Source organism: Pipistrellus kuhlii, unplaced genomic scaffold, assembly GCF_014108245.1.
Source record: "Pipistrellus kuhlii isolate mPipKuh1 unplaced genomic scaffold, mPipKuh1.p scaffold_m20_p_5, whole genome shotgun sequence".
NCBI lineage: Eukaryota > Metazoa > Chordata > Mammalia > Chiroptera > Vespertilionidae > Pipistrellus > Pipistrellus kuhlii.
Genome location: NW_023425551.1, coordinates 22582888 through 22605184, shown reverse-complemented (window position 1 = coordinate 22605184; position 22297 = coordinate 22582888). Strand labels below are relative to the sequence as shown.

Below are 22297 nucleotides of genomic sequence, written 5' to 3'. Positions count from 1 at the left end.
TGGAAAGAGTGCCTCGGTCAGCACTGAATCAAAGGCCACATTATTCGGTATAAAGAGAAATCCCTGCATGCTCAGTTGGCATAAGCAATCATTTCCAAGGCTGAATTATCAAGTTTCCAAGGAATAAAACTTAATTGTAAATATTTCCAAAATGAGTCTTTGAGATTCTTTTCTTTTCTATTTAACCAGGTAGTTCTAGAAATTCATGTCAAGAACCTTGGATAATTTCTTTGATCCTAATATACTCTATTATTCCCTGACTCAGTGGATGCACAGGCAGGACTGGAGGGGTGCCCTCTGACCTGCAGTAAATCTTGGAGGTAGCTGTAAAGCATAGTGCAGAAACCTTACCTTCCACCTAGGCATCACCAAAACATGACACTTCCTAATGCCAACAACAGTAGCCATGATTAGAGGTAGAGTTTCATTTTACCAGGAACTATGCAAATGCCATTTAGATATTCTATTCTCAAAAAAATTTATAAGTTGTTATTCATATTCTAATGCTATATATAGAGAGGTACACAAAGTAAAAAGTAAATACTGAGCCTCGAATACCCTTTCCAATTCCATTCTCCTCTCCAGAGATAGCAAAAAATTCATTACAAAAACATTGAAAATATATTAATACTTAATGCACACATATTATGTGTACATTAAAAACTAAACAATAAAGAGAAAAGGGGATAGTAAAAGTACTAGAAGTGATAGTGATGGTAGATATGGTGGATATGAAACCATTATTTATTTTTGTGACTTCTCTAGGCTTTTCCTATGCATTTAAATAAATATATACAAATATTAGGATATAGTTGTTTTAAACTTTTTGTTGTTGTTTACTAAACAGGCCATACTATACAATGTTCTGCAACTTGATTTTTTACTTACTGTGTCTAGATCTTTTCACAAGGGTTATCACATTCTTATTTATTTTTCCATCACCACTTATTCTCTCTCTGCCCTCTTCCACCTCCACCACCCCCTCCCCACAATCAAGCATACTGTTATTCATATCCTTGAGTTCTCTCTTTTTTCTTTTTTTTGCTCAACCCCTCTATACCCCATCCTCTCCTCCCCATTAGAGCTGTCTGCCTGCTCTCTCTGCATCCATCACTATTTTGCTTGGCAGTTCAGTTTTTTCTGTGAAATTCCACATATTTAGTGAAATCATATGTTACTTGTCTTTCTCTGACTGGCTTATTTCACAGCATAATGTTCTCCAAGACCATCCATGTTGTCACAAAGGGCAAAATTTTCTTTCTTTTTACAGCAGAGTAGTATTCCATTGTGTAAATGTACCATAGCTTTTCTATCCACTCATCTATTGATGGACACTTGGGAGAAAAAAAGAATGTGACTGATGATGTGACCCCAATCACACCCTTTTTTAATATGTGCACAGTATTCGTTAGTATCAGGAGTCTTCAAACTACGGCCCGCGGGCCACATGCGGCCCGCAGAGGAGTCTGATCCGGCCCGCCAGGTTTTTTGGGCAGTGAGCGCAGCCGAGGTGTTACAGTAGGAATTAGTAGTTCATATAGTCCGGCCCTCCAGCTCTCTGAGGGACCGTGATCTGGCCCCCACTTTAAAAAGTTTGAGGACGCCTGGACTATAGATCATAATTGACTACTTTTCCATTAATAAGCACCTAAGATTATTTTCTGTTACTATAAATGATTTCTGTTACATAAATATCTCTGTAAATACATTTTATGCCCACGTCTAAGGATATTTAATTGATATTGATACTGACATAATGCTAATGGGAAAAGCTTTACCAATTTATAGTCCCATCAACAGCACGTAAAAGTCATTCCTTGTTTTCATTAACATTACAGCTTATAAATCTTTAAAATATTTTTGCATCTATTCAAATGTATAGTCACCAACATAGTCTTTGGTATTTGGAGACACCATTACCTTCAATAGAGAACACACTGTGCTCCAAACTCTCATGTTCCCTAACTTTCATTAAATTCTGAACCAACTATAAATAAATATTTTTGCTGTCATACTAGAAACCAAATGAATGCAGAATTAGAGGAACACAATGTAATCAATGTAACCATGTTATGTTCATAATGGCACCAGCATGGTAGATGTGTCACCTCCTCCCATCACCCTTCTAAATAAAGCTCTTCTAGTTCTAGTTCCACAACTTAGAGGCAGGTAGCTTAATGGCCAGTTTCCATTCTCACTAGGAGAATAAAAAAATCACATGGGAAACAGACCTGCAGACATAGTCAGGGGAAATACAAACTCAAACTAAGTAACAAAAAATAGTAGAGTAAGGTTTTCATTCTATTGTAAATAAAGAGGACTAAATCCCATCAGACATACGATGATAACTAAATGAGAAAGACCAAAAGAAACATGATAAATTTTAGAGAGAAGGTGCATATATGTATAACCCATGGACAGTCAATGATGTGGTGAAGGCCTGGGGAGGGGTAGGAGCTTAATCGAGGAAGTCAATTGGAGGTGGGGGTGGGGGTGAACGTGGCACTCAAAGAAATGTGTTTCAAATTACCTGGACACTCCTAAGATAAAATTACAAAACAATACCCCAAAAGAAAAGATACATTATAACTTATAAAACTCTTAGCTGACTTACCCTGGGAACCTGTATTGAAAAGTGCAGGATCAATGGCTGGAATAGTTTGTGGAGTAGGCTGAAGAGTATTACTTGTTACACCTGCAAATCAGAAAACCACAAAGGGTATTAAAGTTTCATACCTCTTAATTATCCTGCTATCTAGCAGGAAAACACTTAAAGCATTATGGAAGAAATGCGTAACTTTATTTCCTCGACACCTTAATGAATTCTAAATTGATAGTTATTTGATGATGGAGGCTGGTGTAGAAAATATGCAGGAAAATATATTTTGAGTGTTTACATATATAGTATTAGTTACACATTTCCTAGAATGTAGTTTGTCATATCTAATACTACTTTAATTTTCTTCTCAATTATAGCTTACCAAATATCTGTAGAAGTAGTAGAACCCTTCCTACCTTTTAATTTCTTAGCCAATTAAATAATTTGGGGAGAAGGTGGAATGTAATTATGATTTAATTTACCTTACAGGGTAATTTACCTTACAGGGTAAGTCCCATTTCACCATTCTGCATGAAATAAAGATTATACTTTCCAAATTTTCCAGTTAACATGTTTTTAAATGATACTTTTGCCCAGCTAGAGTGACTCAATGGTTGAGAGTTAACCTATGAACCAGGAGGTCACAGTTCGATTCTGATCAGTACTTGATCACCAGTAGGGGGCATGCAGAAGGCAGCCGATTAATGATTCTCTATCATCACTAAATGTTTCTATCTCTCTCTTTCCCTTTCTGAAATCAATAAAAATATGATTTTTAAAAAAATGACTGAATTTAACAGTCATAAAAAGTTCTAATAGGAAGTCAAAACTAATTGTTTATTGGTTATATAAAGAATATCATCCTTTAAAAAATACATATTTTTATTGATTTCACAGTGGAAGGGAGAGGGAAATAGAGCGAAACATCTAAGAAGAGAGAGAATCATTGATTGGCTGCCTTCTGCACACCCACTACTGGGGATAGAGCCCAAAACTCGGGCATGTGCCCTAACTGGGAATCGAACTCTGACCTCCTGGTTCATAGGTCAGTGCTCAACCACTAAGCCATACCAGCCGGACACTAGCATTTTTGATTAATGCTAAGTAATATAATAGAGTTGAAGGTTACTAATCACCTAAAATATTAACACAAATTGTTAAAACTTCCCAGAGGGACTTACATGATCCAATTAGCAAGCAAGCAAATGAAGAAAAAAGTTGATTACTCTAAATCAATACACTCAACAGAAAACAGGATTCATTTCCCCAAGCTAACAGATTAAATTTGAATAGGCAATTTGTAGTAAGTATCAAATGGGAAAGACAATGTAATAAAAAGGAGAAAATTAAAGAAAATAACTAGGAAGTTTCTAGGAAAACAAAAACATGGCCAATGAAAGTTCTACCATGATGGTTTTAAAAAGGCTGACTTAAAATTTAAAATAATATTCAGATCTAAGTTTTGACTTTGGAGGACCTTCTCATTACCAACCAAAAAGAAAAATTGCTTAAATATATACTATGTTATCTCATTTAATTTTGATTTAGGGCAAATTAATTTCATTTTATACCTTTGGAACTATTAAATCATGAAAATATTACTTAGGCAATATTACTTTACAAGAACAAAACAGACAGGGAGAAAATATTGCTATGTAGTAACATTTTATTTGAGTGATATTTTAAAAATAGTTTGCATTTCATTAAGGACTTCTGGTCAGTCATTCAATTAGATCTTGCACTGAAAACACAGGCTGCTCAACATACCTCATACAGCAGTTAGAAGATGCTGCATCTCGTCTGTCTTAACACACATGAGCCAAGGCCTGTCCTCTTGGCAATCACTGTAGAACATTGCCACGAAGGCCTAGCATACTGGCTCAATACAAGTGCATAAGTAACAGTCAAATTAGTAAAAAAATGTTTTTTAATTTATGTTTATTGTTTTTTGAGATGCCAAAATCTAGCATTTTTCCCTTTTTTTCTGATTTGGGAAGGTATCATTTGTCAATTCACAAATGGGTTGCAGGCCCCTAGACTGCAATATGTGTGTGGGAGGGAATATTCCTGGGGGATGTTGAAAATGGCTTTCTATTATTTAACAAAAAAGAAATATTAAAAAGTAAACTTTGGGTTAATTTTTAAGTAGATGGCTGTGAATCCTATTAGATGGGATTAATACACATTTAAAAATTAAAGATCACAAGATTTCTAGTTAAGTATTAACTTGTTTTATAAATGGTGTGAGAAAAATGGGTTTTGTTAGAAAATGAGAGAAGACTGTCCAAAAAAGTATAATTAAACAGAATGCTGAAATGTAGCATTTGGAACAGCAGACAAATAGGCAGAAAGACATGCTATCTATGAGGAATACTAAGCAAAGAAAAGACAGGAAGACTGGGTTGAATAAAACTTCAGTATAATCATGAAAAATAGTATTGATACAAATGATTAAGCTAGAATATAAACAACTTTGAAAACTGTATAGAGGAACTCAAATGCAAAACTGCTGACATTTAGAAGAACTACAATAAAAGAACTAAGTTTTTGATCTATATATGAGGTGAGTTGCATTTATAATTCAAAGGTTGGCATTAATTATAAAATTGTGACTTAATCTAGATTTTTTTACTGAAATCTTCCTCTATATTTACCAACTGTAAAAAGTGATGTTTCAAAAGGAAGAAAACAGTTCACTGTATTGTCCATATCTGCTATTACAGTGATTAAAGCCCAAGAGCAAACACATGTCCTCTTTAAACAATCACTATCCCTGCTCTGGTTGTACCCATTACTTTCTTGTGGAAGAACTAAAAACTATATTAGCACGTACTATTCTTTTCAGCTATCTTAAGGATTTCCCTTCGATAAAAGTTCATCCTGGACCTTTATATGGGAGAAAGTAAATCATTCTTAAAGCAAGTAAAAGGGGAAACATCTGCTATATTTATAAACAAAAATTTTATTTCAGTTTCTATTAGGCAACTATAACGGATTAAAAAAAAACAAAACTGTTTTAAATATAACAGAAAAAATTTCCTCCAGCAAAGAGAAGATTCCAACATCTCAAATCAATTTTAAGAGTAAATATGTATCAGAAAAGTAGGTTTATATTTGATAGAATATTAGCTCCTTAGAGAAAGGGATAAAAAAGGAAGGCTCCAAAAACACAAAATCAGAATGACTTGGGTTCAAACTCTAGTTCTCTACTTACTAAGTATGTTTGTATTTTAATTTTTGAGATAACTGGTTAATTTGTTTACTATTAGTAAAATAAGGACAACAATAACTAATACAGTTTCTGTAAGAGTAGATTTATAAAACAGTTGTAATTGTATAAATGCTAAGCTTATGAGAGTGTATACAGTAAAAAGATAGTATCTTATTCCTAATAGAAGATTACCTCCTAATATCTATCTTTATGTGATGCATATTCTAAGCAGGAAGTATTGTCTGTTAGTTTGAACATATGAAACTACCAATATTCTATCACTTTTGTTGAACAAAAATAGCAATTTCATATGGTTCAACCTGACAGAGCCCTTTTATTGGAATTATATGTTCCCTTGCATATGTACATATAGGATGTCTACAAATAAAATATGTATGTATGGCTATACCTCTACTCAGCCCTAAGATATATTGTCTAAAGCAATACCCCTTAGACAATCTTTTTAAGGTCATATCCTATCCCCAAAAGTGACATTTCCTTTGATTCATAAAATGATTTTAAGTGTTCATTAACTTGCTATTAAATATCCTGTCTTTCTTTGGCATAGAAATAGGAAGGAATAGAAAAAAAAAGAAAGGAAGCTAATTTGCTGAATACTGAGTTTGTGTTAGGCATAGTACTACTCAATTTTTATTCTTTTTCTCCTTTAAAAATTAAAACAACCATGAGAAATATGATTAATCTCATTTTAGAAAGAGGAAAAAGCTTTGTCAAAAGTAGGTAAATAATAGTTGAGTTTGTGGTTTAGCAATGGGAAGAAACTCATAACTAATTCTATTTGACTTCAAAATACATTTATTTTCATTTCACTCTTCTGCAGGGCTGCTTGTGTCTACAGTTCTTGATGAGTGTTTAAATTTAGTAGTTTTAATCCAGACAGTATTCATCTAAGACTAATATGCCTAAAGTAGCTGTTTTTTTTCTAGAGAAATTATCAATAATTCTAAAAGATTAAATGTTTAAAACAGTGCTCTATAAAATTTTACTTACAAACTAATTCAAATTGGTTTGCCTATTAATATTATTGCATGGTTGAAAAGGCAAGACAGGGTAAAATATACAGAATGATGACACAAAAGAGATCATTGTTAAAATTATTCCTTTCACTAATATTGTTAAGACTGGTGAACAAATTCGTGCACGGGGTGGGGGACAGGACTGTGGGAGGTTGACTGGTGGGAGCCTAGGGGAGGGACCGAGGGAAGTTGGCTGTTGTCCCCAAGGAGAGAGCAGGCCCTGGGCCCCATGCGAAAGGGGTCACGTTTGCCGCCACTACCCCTGGTTCCCTGTCCCAGCCTGGGCCCTGAAGGCCCCCGTGAGGTCGGGAGAGGGGGTGACGGTTGCCAGGCGTGGAACAGAACCCACGCTACTATCAGCGTCTTGTCACCTTGCAGTTCCCTCGTCCCGAGCCAACACCATAGGGGGTGGGCAGCCCCTGGGGAAGGGAGAGGATGGGAGTGAGACAAACCCTTGTGTCCAGGGCAGACTTTCAATACATTGCAGTGAGGGAGCTGCTCTGCTATGTAGGAAACCCTGACCCAGAAGCAGGTCTCTACCAATGGTTTAGCACCAGGGGCTGATGGGGCCAGATGGCCAGGGGGAGAGGCCATGGAAGGTTGACTGTGGGAGCGCACTGACCACCAGGGGGCAGCTCCTGCATTGAGCCTCTGCCCCATGGTGGTGAGTGTGCATCACAATTGGCCAACCAGTCTTTCTGGTTGTTCCCATCCCCGTTATAACAGTCGCTTAGGCATATATATATTACAGGCCCGGTGCATTAAATTTGTGCATGGGGGTGTGTGTCCTCAGACCAGCCTACACCCTCTCCAATCTAGGACTTCCCTCTCACAATCCAGGATTGCTGGCTCCCAAATGCTCGCCTGCCAGCTTTCCTGATTGCCCTTAAGTGCTTCTGCCTGCCAGCCTGATCATCCCCTAACCACATCTCTGCCAGCCTGTATAGGATACAGGCCTGGTGCATGGATGGGGGCCAGCTGGTTTGCCCTATGGTTTTAAATACCTTTTTGTTTGGAAGTCGGGTTGATGCTAACTTAACAAGACATATACATAGAAGGGTATCTCTTTGCAACTTATACAAATCTCTTTATCTACAAATATTAACTTATTGGAGGCTAGTTTTGTCAGACTATTTTTCTATGAAAATAGACAGAGAGTCCTAAGTTATTCCAAGATAGCAGATATCACTTTCCTTCCTTGATTTTAGTCACATAATCCTAAAAAAAAAAAAAAAAAAAAAAAAGTAACCCAAAGCCTCTCTACTGAGATTCTATGCCTCTCCTTTATCAATAACCCATGTTGAAGGCAGATCAGGGACCTAAGGAAATGGCTATTCTTAAACAACATTAAAGGGGAAAGAAAGAGAGGAAGAAAAAGAAATCAGAAACACACAGAAAAGCATAGAAGCTATTCTTATTAATAAAATATAAAGCCAATGTAATCAATCAGTACATTTAAAAGTTTAAAAGTTGTGCTTTTAGTTTAACAAAAATTCTTGTTAAACTAAAAGCACAACTGATATTAAAAAATTTCAATGAAAATAATTTAATTTTTTTTTGTAGGTCAAAATGGAATGAAAAGATCTTATCACGCTTGATGACTACCATTATGTAGCACAGATATAAGTGCAGTGCTTATTTGAGAAAGAAGAGTTCCAAACTTTTTGAGTTTCATTTTCCACCTGTGCTGTGAGGCACTTCTGCTGGTGTATTCGCTGGGGCGTGTGCACCGGGAGGAATCTGTATTCCAGTATAGTTGCTGGAAGGCATGTTGCTGGGGTCATAAGGTGAAGGTGATGGCTGAGGTGGCTGAGTGGGCAGAGAGGTGGCTCCAACATCTTCATTTTCTTCAACATCTATTATAGAAAATATGTGCAATGTTAAACTAGGTATTTTGAAATAAAAATGCTTAATATTCTTATTTTGCTATACAGGCATGGCAAACCTTCAAATACAATTTTATTTAATGCTGTTGATAAGCAGGCTCTATCTTTAAAAATAACAGTTTTAAATATTTTCTAAAAGTTATGCCTGGCAATATGATTACTTTATTTCTAATTTCAATTCTATAATATTTTTTACATAGTATATTTTTCCTGAAAATAAACTTCCTTTAAACCTACTCTTTAAACTTAAAAAAAAGTGACATTTTTGGCAAAACATGTCACATTTATGCTACCCAATAAGAACTCTATTTTCTTTCAGCTGCCCTTTTTACTTAACAGCATTTTTTTTTAAATCTATCAAATGACTGTGTTTTTGTTGTCCAAATTATTAAGTTAATCAATAAAAACAAAGAAATAAAATTTCACATTCAGCTATCTATAATTAAAGAATAAGAGACTTGTATTACCCTGACCTGTTTGGCTCAGTGCATAGAGCGTCTGCCTGTGGACTGAAAGGTCCCAGGTTCGATTCTGGTCAAGAGTAAGTACCGTGGTTGCGGGCACATCCCCAGTAGTAGATGTGCAGGAGGCAGCTGATCAATGTTTCTCTCTCATCGATGTTTCTAACTCTCTATCCTTCTCCCTTCCTCTCTAAAAAATCAACAGAATATGTTTTTCTTTTTTAAAAAGAGAGATTTGTGTTGATAAGTTTTAATATGTAGACTTCAAAATATACTACATATCATTAGCTAAATTTGAAAACTACTTTGAGAAAATTAAATTTTGATAGTATATTTAAAATGGCAATTAGTCACTTTGGAGAACCTTAGTAATTTAAAATAAACTAGAACTACAGATCTCTGAATTCGATTTGTTTCCTTTTAATTTTACAATGTTTTTTGTCTCATGATAAACATACTAGAGGCCTGATACACAAAATTTGTGCACAGGGGAATGGGGGTCCCTCAGCCCAGCTTGCACCCTCTCCAATCAGGGACCCCTTGGGGGATGTCCAATTGCCAGTTTACGCCCAATCCCTGTGGGTTCCCACAGGCAAGTTAACTGCTTGTTAAAAACAGGAATCAAGACTTCACAGAGTAAGATAACAGAATGCAGAGGAACTAAAAATTCTTTATTTATCAACATTAAAAAGCAATACAAATATGGGGTGAGAAAAGTGTGACCAGTCACCAGAAAGTCTATAGAAAAATAACCTACAATGACCCAGATATTAACAGAAAATAACTTAACACCAGGAAACTTATCAGAGAAAAATATAGTCATAATGAATGAAAGAAAAAACTCACCAGAGAAAAGAAAACTATAAGAGGGAATAAAAACAGATGGGATAACAAAAAACAAATGGCAAAAGTACTAGTTTAAAATCTAGCTAAGCAATTATTATATTAAATGTAAATGTAAATGTAAATTAAATTGATGCTGTCAGACTGAAAAAACAACAACACAACAATATCTATATGCTTTAAGATTCATATATGTTTAAAATAGGATGATGAAAATAGATATACCATGTAAATACTAAGCAGATAGAAGCTGAAATACTACTTTCAATAATAAACAACATAAAAATCATGACAAAAAATATTAACAGAGGTAAATCAGGATGTTTCATAATGATAAAAAGGTTAGGCAGTTAACAATAACAACAAAAAAATTTAAAGGTATATGTGCTTAATAAAATTTCAAATAAAAAAAACAGCATTAGTAAATACTATATTAAATACTATATATTTTACAAAACTTTTTAGACATTAGAACAGTTTGTTTCTAATCTCTCACTGTCCCAAATTTATGATTTTATAACCAATTTTCATGAATTTTGCACTTGATGAGAGAAACAATTATATGGTTCCTTCAGAAAACTTCAGATAATAATGAAAAATTATGATTTTACTAAATCATTTTACATAGAGAAATAAATACATACCATTATCATCTTCAATTCCAACAGGCCCTGCTTGAGGAGTCTCTCCATTCTTTAAACAATTATGGATATATGTTGCCTTCCACCTTGCATATTTTCTGTGTTTCACATTCTAAAAAGAATATTTTTATATCGATATTAGACTGCAGTAAAAAAGTTAAGCAAAAATACATATTTATGATAATTTATAACATATTCTTGAGGAAAAACCCATTTTTACATTGTACAGCTCTGAAAGACTCCAGCACCCTCTCAATCCTACCACTAGGTTCTACCAACTGTCTAGGGCTCAACAGGCTTAATAAAAAGCTATCTACCTCAAAACACATGTCTAATGGTTCTGAATTTCAGAAAAGGTCTGTAATGGAAATATGGGAATATCCTTCAAGCAAAACTTGCAACTTATATACACAGAGGAGAAATAGGCTAAATGGAATGATAAAATCCTATATAATAAAAGCCTAATATGCTAAGTGTCCAGTCATCTGTTCAATCAATCAAAGCATAATATGCTAATAATATGCTAAGGCTGCTCAACCGCTCGCTATGACATGCATTAACCACCAGGGGGCAGATGCTCAGACTGGTAAGTTAGTTTGCTACTGGAGTCCAGCCGATGAGGACTGAGATAGGTGGGTCAGCCACGCACTGGAGCCCTCTCGCTATCCCTCTCTGGCTGGCCAACCTTCCACATCTCTCCCCAGCCCCAATTATTCATCATTAGGTCCCTCGGCCTGGCCTGAGCCCTCTTGCAACCTGGGACACCTCAGGGAACGCTGGAGAGCCAGTTTCAGCCCTATCTCACAGGGGAAGTGCTGCTCAGCTGTAAGCCAGGCTGGCAGCTGGCAAGTGCAGGAGCGATGGTGGGCCTTTCCCATCACCATGGCAGTGCTAAGGCTATCTGACTACAGCACTAAGGTTGTCTGACTGCCAGCCATCAGTTGGACATTCCCCTTGGGCTCCCAAACTGCAAGAAGGCGCAGATCAGGCTGAGGGACTCCACCCCCGAGTGCACGAACTTCATGCACCGGGCCTCTAGTTAAATATAAAAGATAACAATAAGTTGAATTATTTTCATTAGAAGAAAAAGTAAATCTGTACAAATCTAAGAAAACTGGTTAAAGCAAGCAAACACTAAGACAGATAGCTAGGCAAACTTCACTTTTAACCTGTAGTGTACTATTTACCAGCTCTGAGTCTCATTTATTTCAGTTCCCAAAAGGAGAAAATAATAGATCATGGGATTGCTGTGAGAACTGAAAATATTAGTGAATAGCCTGCTAGTTGCCTCTTCTTATTTTGACTTTAAAGTTTATGCTATATACCATTAAAGAATATGGTATATATAATATTCTTATAGAAATGCTATAATTTGATAGGTATGTTTTACACAGGCATACCTATCTTTCAAAGCCCATCAAATTATATACATTTAAGATTTATTTATCACAAGATATGACAGTTTTACCACACACACAAAAAAAATTATTAATTTTTCTTGATGGTATTAGGTTGTCAATTCTAAAACGGCTTACTCTGTATAGGATTAAGCAAATGAGTAAGTACCGTATTCTTTAAAATATACATATATATTTTAAAGAATATTAGAATAAAATCAGTCAGAATTTTGAATGGACTAGTGATTTTTCAGTTCGTATAGTTAATGGACCTTTAGGATACTCCTGGACCAGTGGTACTAGTATCAATTGGGAGTTTGTTAGAAATTAAGAATATTCACACTTGCAGCACAATCTATATTATAACAAATTCCCTAGAGGATCTGTATATACATTAATTTGAGAAAACAGTTTCATTATGTTGAAAACAGCTGTACTTTGCCTTTTGTAAAGATCCACTAAGTCACCAATGAGTACAAATATAGCACACAGTCTAGATATTTAGTTGAGTAGTTTATATGATATTATCTAGATGCTACAGATTATTATATAGAAACCTAAAGAGTAACCCACCAAATTACTGAATTTGTGTCATATTTAATTTCCTCTTTCCTCATCAAAATATACTCTTATATACTCCATTATAATAAAAAAGGTTCTATAGCCCAGCCTATGTGATTCAGCTGTTGAGCATTGACCCAGGAATCAAGAGGTCCCAGACTTGATTCCTGTCCATTTCTCTATTTATCTAATACATCTAAAAGCATAATATGGACATTTGCAGTTCCAATCCAACACAATACAATGTAGTATTCTGACATCTCATATTTAAGTTCTTCCTCCGTAAGTGAGAAACCTTGCTCCCTTAATATACTTACTCATTTGCTTAATCCTATACAGAGTAAGCCGTTTTAGAATTGACAACCTAATACCATCAAGAAAAATTAATAATTTTTTTTGTGTGTGTGGTAAAACTGTCATATCTTGTGATAAATAAATCTTAAATGTATATAATTTGATGGGCTTTGAAAGATAGGTATGCCTGTGTAAAACATACCTATCAAATTATAGCATTTCTAGTTCCCAGAATGTGCCTTCATATCCCTTTCTAGGACAAATATCCCTTGCCCCACCCCCGCCAACAAACATCCCAATTTTTTTACTAGAATGAATTTGTCATTATATGAAGGGAATCATCCAATTTGCACTGAGTTTTCTTTTGCTCAGCATAAAATCCACAAGATTCATTCATGTTGAAGGGAAGGTCACTAGTCCCTTTTGATATTTTAATAATAGTACAACTTATCAATTCCTTTGTTGGTGGACAACTGGGTTGTTTCTAGCTTTGGGCTATTATGAATAAAGTTCCTATGAGCACTCTTGAACAAGTCTTTTTCTAGACACATGTTTCCATTTCTCTTAAATAAACACCAAGGAGGAATTACTGGGTAAAAGGTAGATGTGTTTAACTTAATAAAAATCTGCCAAATCTTTTCCCAAAGTGGTTATAATGTCTAACATTTTCACCGAGCAATGTATGAAAGCTCTTGTTTTTCTACATTCTAGCCAATATGTGATGTGGCTAGACTATTCATTTTAGTTAATCTTACTGTTTTTAAACTATTCTACTGATGACTAAGGGAGGAGTATTAAATCTCTAAGTATGACTGTGAATTTATGTATATTTTTATTTCTATCAATTTTTGTGTCATATAGTTTAAAACTATTATTTTGGTACAGAAACACTTTTAACTGTAATATCTTCTTGATGAACTGAACCCTTTATTACAAAATATCCATTTTACCTCTAGTAACACATCTTAAAGTTCCTTTATTCTAATACTAATATAGCCACTTGGGATTTTATTATAATATTATATAATATCTTGAATATTAAGTGCAGGTATATGAACAGTACACACACTTTTGTAATTAGATAAAGCTCTCCCACTCAACCAAGGTTTTCTAGGTTAGCAATGAGATGTTGCTTAATTCAGAAACTTCCAATGCAAATGGATACCTGAGACAGACTTCCTCCAGATGGCCACACAAGTACATAATTGCTCCCGTTGTGCCAGACCTCTGGTTTTCCAGGAACAAGAGTCCCAGATTGGGATAAATTGGGATTCTCTGGGGGTCTTCCATAGAAGGATCTAGATCAGTGTGCTAAACAAGATGTAGTCCCAGAACCATTGCTGGTCTGTAAACTGATTACCAGTTTGGACAAAATAGCACACAGATTGAGAGTATTTAGAAACTTAAAGCAAATTAGGCTTGTATTTTGCATGTCTTTTTTAAGTTTCATTTTTCTAGTGTTTCAATTATTACTTGTATTTTATATAACCATCAGTCTGCATCAGATTGCAAAACAAAAAAAAAGCTGGACTTTTATCACCAAGTCTGAGATCACTATTCTGAGCTATAGCATCTGAAGACAAGGTGCTCACATTTTTCTGACCCTTATTTCTCTTACTATAATTCAGAGTTACAAAAGAACAAAATATATCTTGAGGCATCTAAATACAGTGCCTGGAAAGTGATAGAAATAGATCTTGACCTCTATATTCTCATTACTAGACCACATGTCATTATAGTTAGCTTGTTTCTCTTTACAAGTTAGAACACAAGGCCTGTGAGGGCAGGAAAACACACCATATTCACTTGATTCCTTAAAATTATCAGACACTCAAGAGATAAGAGCAGTGTACTTAACTTTTATAAGTGATTTTCAATATTCTTTCTAAATTAGCAGTAGAAAACTTAAACCAAAGACTATAAAGAAAAAAAGGTAAAATGATACTGTTCCTTAGACATTGCTAGAAGTAAAATCTATAATAATCTATAATAATAAAAGCATAATATGAAAATTGACCAAACAGCCGGCACCGGTTTGGCTCAGTGGATAGAGCATCGGCCTGCGGACTGAAAGGTCCTGGGTTCGATTCCAGTCAAGGGCATGTACCTTGGTTGTAGGCACATCCCCAGTAGGGGGTGTGCAAGAGGCAGCTGGTCGATGATTCTCTCTCATCGACGTTTCTAGCTCTCTATCCCTCTCTTCCTCTCTTCCTCAAGAGAAACAAGAAATATATAAATAAAATATATAAAATATATAAAAAAAGAAAATTGACCAAACAACAGAACGACAATCCAGACATCTGCCCAGACGACCTTCCAGAGGACCACACTACAATAAACAATGGCGCTAGGCCAGCCAAGGTGGGTGTGATGTGATTGGTTGGGAGGCCCCCACAATTGCCCCCCTCCCCCCATCGCCCCAAAGAGGGAGGTCCAGGTCACCGGCCAGCGACGCTATGGTGGGTATGTGGGGCCAGCCTGCAATTGCCCTGCAGAGGGAGGCCTAGGCCAGTCAAGGAATTGCACCCCACACCTGTCACCCGCAGAGGGAGAAAACTAGTATTGGGAAAGAGGCGATAGCGCCACACAATGGCAAGCAGTGGCAGCAGCGGGGGCTGGGTCAGCTGGGGGAATAAAACCCTGATAGGCTCTGATCATCAGCCAGGCCTAAGGACTTGAAGGGGCAGGCCAGGCTGAGGGACATCACCCCCATGCACAAATTTCATGCACCAGGCCTCTAGTAAATATATAATACAAAAGAAAGACTCTCAATAATGTTGACCATAAATAGAGTAATTAAGAGGATATAGTAAGGAAATAACATTTCTTGCTTTAAAATATAAAATTAAAGTATATTCTTGTGACTCTATACTTAAAACCGAGACACTGAATCCAAGAAAGCTACAGGAATGTGAGAAGTTTGCAATGTAAAATTTTAACTAAATAGTAAGATGGAATTATGTTGGGCACAGTTAAAAGAGTTCAATACATAGACCTAAAACAGAGGTAGAAAGTTGAGAATCAGAGCAGTAGCAGACAAAATACACATACATAAACAGCTAAAGACTAAAGAAAATACTGACTTTATTTAGTTTTGTGTAACCATGAGTAATGACATGAAATTAAAAGGGGGAAAATTAGGAAGTAGACCAAAATGCTGTGAGTAATGAGACATATTACATTTCAGAAAAGTTATGAAAGAAGTTCTATGTAAACAGGTCTGAACATTATTTCCAACTACAGGTAAAAATATAAAAAGCTAACTATAAGAACTTTTGAAATATTAATTCATTAGCCACTGTATTTACTGTGTGTGAATGGCACTTAATGCAAAAGAAATAAGAGTAGACTAGAGTAAGACAAAGTTCTCCTTTCAAGGACTTGCAGTATAACTTACTCCAAAATATACTATATAAAACCTAAGTCAATACATTTATAGTGTAATACCCATATAGTTGAGACTCTAAAGGTGGAAGAGTTGAGAGAATGGAGAAATTTATATAAGGTCTAGAACAATGTAGCTAAGACTTAAAGGGAATGCAATGTAAGCAGGCTAAAAAGACAAAGTCCCCAGAGGTGAAAGCTGGGAGGGTGGTTAGCAGGCTGGCCTGACAAACAAGAAGTAGGATTGGTAAGAAAATACCACAAGTAAGATAAACCTGCACAATGGCTGAAAATGAAAAGTCCCTATGGATTCTTCAGTAAAACAATGACAGTGAAGACTAGATTGCATGGAAAAAGAATGAAAAACAGTACAAACTTTATTTATTTATTTTTGAAGCAAAGTAAAAATAATTTATTTAGAAGACTAAAAATCTTTATGTACAAATGTCATATGGAAGGTCTCAGGTGTTTAGCTTGCTCACTCCAACACTATTGCTATGCTACCTTTCTTCTCCCTTCTTCCTACTAGACTTAGTTCTTAACTGGTTTGTGACTTACTTTTCTAATCTGAGGCCCATTATTCTCCTTTGCCGGCCTGGTACTCTCCATAACCATACTGAATTATCTAAAGTTTTCCATAATTTCATGGATAAATCAGCCGAGCTTCTTAATTTCTAATATTGTGCCATATACTAGTACAACAGAGGGGGAAAGAAATCCAGATCAGGAATCAGAAACTGGAGTAGAAAGGGAGCTAAACAGAGTGGACCCACCGGGTCTTCAGAATATAAAATGTACCATGATTGAGAAGTATTTCAGGTTTCTACACTCCAGGTTTCAGTTTCTTCTTATACTACTCTGTCTCAAAAAAACTGGACAGCAGTGGCTCTCAATGGGCACTGTACCATACATTAGAAGGTGTTTTAGGAATATATGGGATGGTTTCTGGTTATTTGAATGACTGGGGAATGCTGTGTAGGCAAGGGCCAAGAATGCTTGGTGTTTTGAAATAAAAGGAGCAATCACATAATAAACTGTCTCTTTTTCAGCACAACTTTGAAATGTCCTGCACAACTCTGCCAATGCAAAAACCCAGCTTATAATTATCAAGTCTAAAACCTGATTTTATTTTTCATACAAACATAATGAATTTTTTGCACAGTTTGAATATATTGTTTTATAAAAATGCAAATATCTCATAGATTATACTTTATTTTGTTTGGAACTTGAATATCTGCTCATCACTTCAAAAAATCCTATCACAGAAAGCAATGTTCTTCATAGATTTCAAATCACAGTATAAGAAGCGTTTATCAGTCTCATTATAGCTTTCCTTTTTTTTCACCCTCTCTTTCTAAATTAGTATCTCCCCTTACAGAAAATAAATTTTCTTGTGACAGTAAAACAACAATGAATTCACAGCAATGATTGTCACTTAGCCTCAATTTACTCATGTATAAAATGAATATGCACTCTATCTTAGAGTGATTATGAGAAACAAATTATAAATATGAAGTACCTTGTAAAATATCATCTTCTACATGTATTTTACAACAGAGACAAATTATAAACAATATTTCTGAGTAGAAATGAAATAGGAAAAATTCTTAAAAAGTTTCTGCCTCTATGTTTACCAAATAACAGTGAAGAAACTTAACAGCATACAGGATTAGTAGTATTTAAACCCTTAATAAAATCAAAACTCAAAACCTGTGCTGCCCAATATAAAATTAAAGAACTTCCTACAAATATATATTAAAAATAATTTTATCTTTTGTTCATACTTAAAAAAAATGTATAAGAAGTTAAAATTAAAAATTTGCTTACATTACATGCTGCTCTAAGTAAACATTGTCATAATAAATCTGGTAAACAGCAACAATATTGATCTTTAGCGATTAAGAGAATAAAACTATATACTCACTTCATCAGTAAGTTCTCCAAACACAGTTATGACATCTATTAAAAGACTTGCCGTATAGAAGGACTTGATCATGTTTCTGGAAGAGAAAAGAGAGCTGGTCTAGTTTAAAGAAAAAACATAATGATGCAAAATTAGCTATGTAGCTATAAGAAAAAAAATTCCAACTTTTATAAAAGCATTCTGAAATTATTTTAAATACAATCGTATTTTAGGCACACAATGGAACTCCTCTTACAAAGTTATCAGGAGAAAGTAACACACTAATACTATATGTAAATATGGTACAGTAAGGTTTTATAGTATACATTTGATCTTGAATAATGTAACTAGAGTAGTATCTAAAACCATATCAAGTCATGTACTTTTTTTTTGGCAATATTATTATAATAATTACAAACCATTTGAATAAGTGGAGTGGGAATTTTTAAAATCAGCATCATTGAACCAGACTGTTTTTTGTCGAAAATCAACTCTTACATTTTCAGCAATGTTAAAGAACTAGTTAGAGTATATTTTCTGAGAAAATAATCTGTCCTGGATGTTCTTTTAGTAATTTTCTCTGATAAAACAGGCTTGCATCTGATACTCAAAATCATTCTAGATTCTACAAGTAATTTTTAAATATTTAAATCATTAATCAGGAAGTCAGAAAGTGTTCAATGCAAAACTGGATAATTCTGGTTTAGAGTAACTAAACTTACCATTTTTATTTTCCTCTTTCTTTACTTACTTGTGAAATCGTGCAGCCCGATCTTCATTATCTGCATACAAAAACATTTTCAAAGCATAATTCTCCAAATGGGCACAACCAACTATTTCTTGAGTAACAGCTTCATTATCACCCAACTGTTTCTTAAGCTAAAAGAAAAGCAAATGCAAAGCTTATGATTGTGGACTTACAGAAATGTATACTTAAGTGTAAATTACCCTAACAATCATTTTAAATGAATGATTTATATGCATTTCAGTAAAAGATGTATCAATGAAACCCTGCAAAGTATAATTTATCTCTAAAAATCAAAATAACCAAGAATAGAAAGATAACACATCCAAGTAGCTACTTTAAAGCATAAGACATTTCAAAATAAAATATTATTCAATGTACAAACTGGTATCCTAAAATGAAATTAAAAATTACTTCCTAATCATATGTAATTTAAAATTTTAATTTATTCCAATTTCTATTTCTAATAAAAAAAACTATACTAGAAGGTTCACTATATCCTAAAATAGTATTTTTCAGAGCACATGTGTAAAAAGGGAGGTCTTATTCTAAGCAAGGTATAGATTACAAACTTGGAATTGGATTATAAATTTTTTTTAAATTTAGACAAGTACAAACCTGAAATCAACACAATTTAAAATTGTGTTAATTTCCAGTCAATATATCACTTTCCTAAGTATATAATAATTTAAAGTATTTTAAAAACAAACTAAATTCCTACATTATACTCAGACTGTCACACTGAAATAAATTACCTTCTGGAATATTATATCTTAGCACTATACTACTGTTTTAAAACTGCTTTTTTCAAAGACATTATAAAATAAAAATTATATTTAAAAAAGGCTTTAGGATTTTTCATAAAATCAACAAATACTCTTATAATTACAATAAAATACTTTAATGTCCAGAGGGATTTAATGTTGGAAATTAAGGACATTTTTAGCTATGATTATCTTAAACAAAAATAGAAAAAGCCTGCATGTAATACTAATTACTATCTCCAAACTGTGAAATCATTTAATTCTATATTAATTCTCGAGGCAGAGTTAATTCTAGAAAAGAGTTTAAAATATTTGGTAGCAAAAATATACTAAAAGTTTTCCAAATGTGATATAAACTTTATATTAGATAGATGTGCTCTCACTATGGAATAAACTCACTCTACTTGTTATTTAATTTAGATATTAATAAATCCTGATGAGTCACTTTATAAATGTGACTTTACACTTTGCTTATTATAAACAACTGAGTTTTGTGTTACCCAAAAGCTATTATTTTACCTACTAGCAGGCCTGGCCTGCAATCAGGGCCATCTTCCCTGGCTGCCTGCAGCTGGCCTTGCCCCCTGCTACCACCCATCCAGGTTCCCAGTTTGCCATCGGGTGATGGGAGCCTGATGGCCAGGGGGAGGGACCAAGAGGTGGTCAATGCACTTCACAGTACTGATCTGCTGTTATGATCGCTGGGATTTTATTACACAGGATTATTGTTATACTGAAAAATTAATAGGGATATATTCTACATAAAATGTCTGTTAGAGATGAATTTCACAAATATGTCACTATGTGTAAGACACATTCTCCTTCCTGCCACCTAATCTCATTCTCCAAGAAAGAATACTCCAATTTTTCTGCACTCATAGAAGCAATGTTAGAAGTGTTAAGGCCAACAGGGGCAGTTGAATGCCCCTGTTGCCTATTTTTTCATCATCTATAATGACACTGCTGATTGCTGCCCAGAAAAAAAAAACAAACAAAAAAAAAACCTACACAAATAAAATAGCATTTTAAACATTAATCAGAAAAGAAATTCTCTCTGTTTAACTCACAGTTTCTAACTGATCCATTAGCTTTGATAAAAATTTACGACATTCAGGAGTTTTACTATCAATCTTCATTCCAGTTTGCATTGCATATAAACGGCCTAAAAAAGGAAAATAATTTAAATAATTTAATTTTTAACATCTTTTGTTGACTGAATTTTTAAAATGTTTTATCTAATAAATCATTTAACATTTAAGTAAACTTAAAAATAAAACTCCGATTTACTAGGAATCTTAATTATAAATATAAAGAACAGAAAATATTATTCTAACAAATTGTTAGCAAGTTAAGGATTCTTTTGGACTAGTTGTCAAAGGGACCTGTAATTTAATTGGTTAGTTGGGGTACTCAGAAAAATAACCCATATATAGAAAACCACGTGACAATTGTCAGATAAGCAATGTTGATAAAATATACAATACTAGTTGAAACCAGTTTGATTCAGTAGATAGGGCATTGGTCTGTAGACTGAAGAGTCCAGGGTTTGATTCCAGTCAAGGGCATGTACCGTGGTTGCAGGCACATCCCCGATAGGGGGTGTGCAGGAGGCAGCTGGTCGGTGTTTCTCTCTCATCGATGTTTCTAGCTCTCTATTCCTCTCCCTTCCTCTCTGTAAAAAAAATAAATAAAATATATTTTAAAATATATATATAATACTAGAGGCCCAGTGAAAGAAATCATGCACAGGGGTGGGGGAGGAGGGGTGTCCCTCAGCCCAGCCTGCACCCTCTCCAATCCGGGACATGCCTCTCACAATCCAGGACTGCTGGCTCCTACCAATCACCTGCCTGCCTGCCTGCCTGCCTGCCTGCCTGATCACCCCTAACCGCCTCTGCCTAACTGCTCCCCTGCTGGCCTGATTGCTCCCTAACTGCTTGCTCCCCTACCAGCCTGATCACCCCTAACTGCCTCTGCCTTGGCTCCTGCCATCGTGGCTTTGTCCAGAAGGAAGTTGGATGTCCGGATGATCCAGTATAATTAGCATATTACCCTTTTATTAGTATAGATGGGCTGGAATGATGGGAAATGAGACTTAAGCTTGAGGCTAATAAAAAGAACTTTTTTCAGTATTTTTATGTACACGTAGAAAATATTCTAAAAGAATGAAAAACATTAGAGATAAAGGTAAAGCTAACAACCTCTAGGACTAATAGCTTTTCCAATGGTAAGAGGTGTGAATAGTTTAGTGGCAACTGTTATCACTGGTATGTACATTATCATCTGTAATTTACTCTTACATTCAACTGTATGTTTTAGAGGTCACTGTCCATGCTATAGTGCTTCACAGTATGGACACATCATTTTAACTAAAGCACATTTAGGTTGTTCTCAGATTTTAATTATTACAAATCATGTTGCCCTATCATTCCTTCTTGTGCATACATTCAAGTTCCCTGAGGTACATATCAAGAAGTGGAATTCCTGGGTCACAGCAATGTGTACCTTTTTTCACTTGGAAAGCTACTCTTGAACTGTCCTCCAAAACAGGTTACTACACTAACACGCAGT

At 34.8% G+C, this 22297-nt stretch overlaps 1 protein-coding gene across 2 annotated transcripts in view; it reads right to left on the bottom strand.

The window, feature by feature from the left end:
- VTA1 (vesicle trafficking 1) overlaps positions 1–22297 on the bottom strand; it is a 40987-nt gene that overhangs the window by 3370 nt on the left and 15320 nt on the right. The window contains exons 2-8 of one of the 2 annotated variants that reach the window (XM_036414166.2): positions 20794–20888; positions 18969–19096; positions 18239–18314; positions 16014–16046; positions 10682–10790; positions 8530–8703; positions 2615–2695 (exon numbers count right to left, since the gene is read on the bottom strand). In XM_036414166.2, coding sequence (XP_036270059.1) covers positions 2615–2695; positions 8530–8703; positions 10682–10790; positions 16014–16046; positions 18239–18314; positions 18969–19096; positions 20794–20888 — 696 coding nt within the window. The remainder of the gene's footprint in view (positions 1–2614; positions 2696–8529; positions 8704–10681; positions 10791–16013; positions 16047–18238; positions 18315–18968; positions 19097–20793; positions 20889–22297) is intronic. The other variant, XM_036414168.2, reaches the window with a different exon arrangement.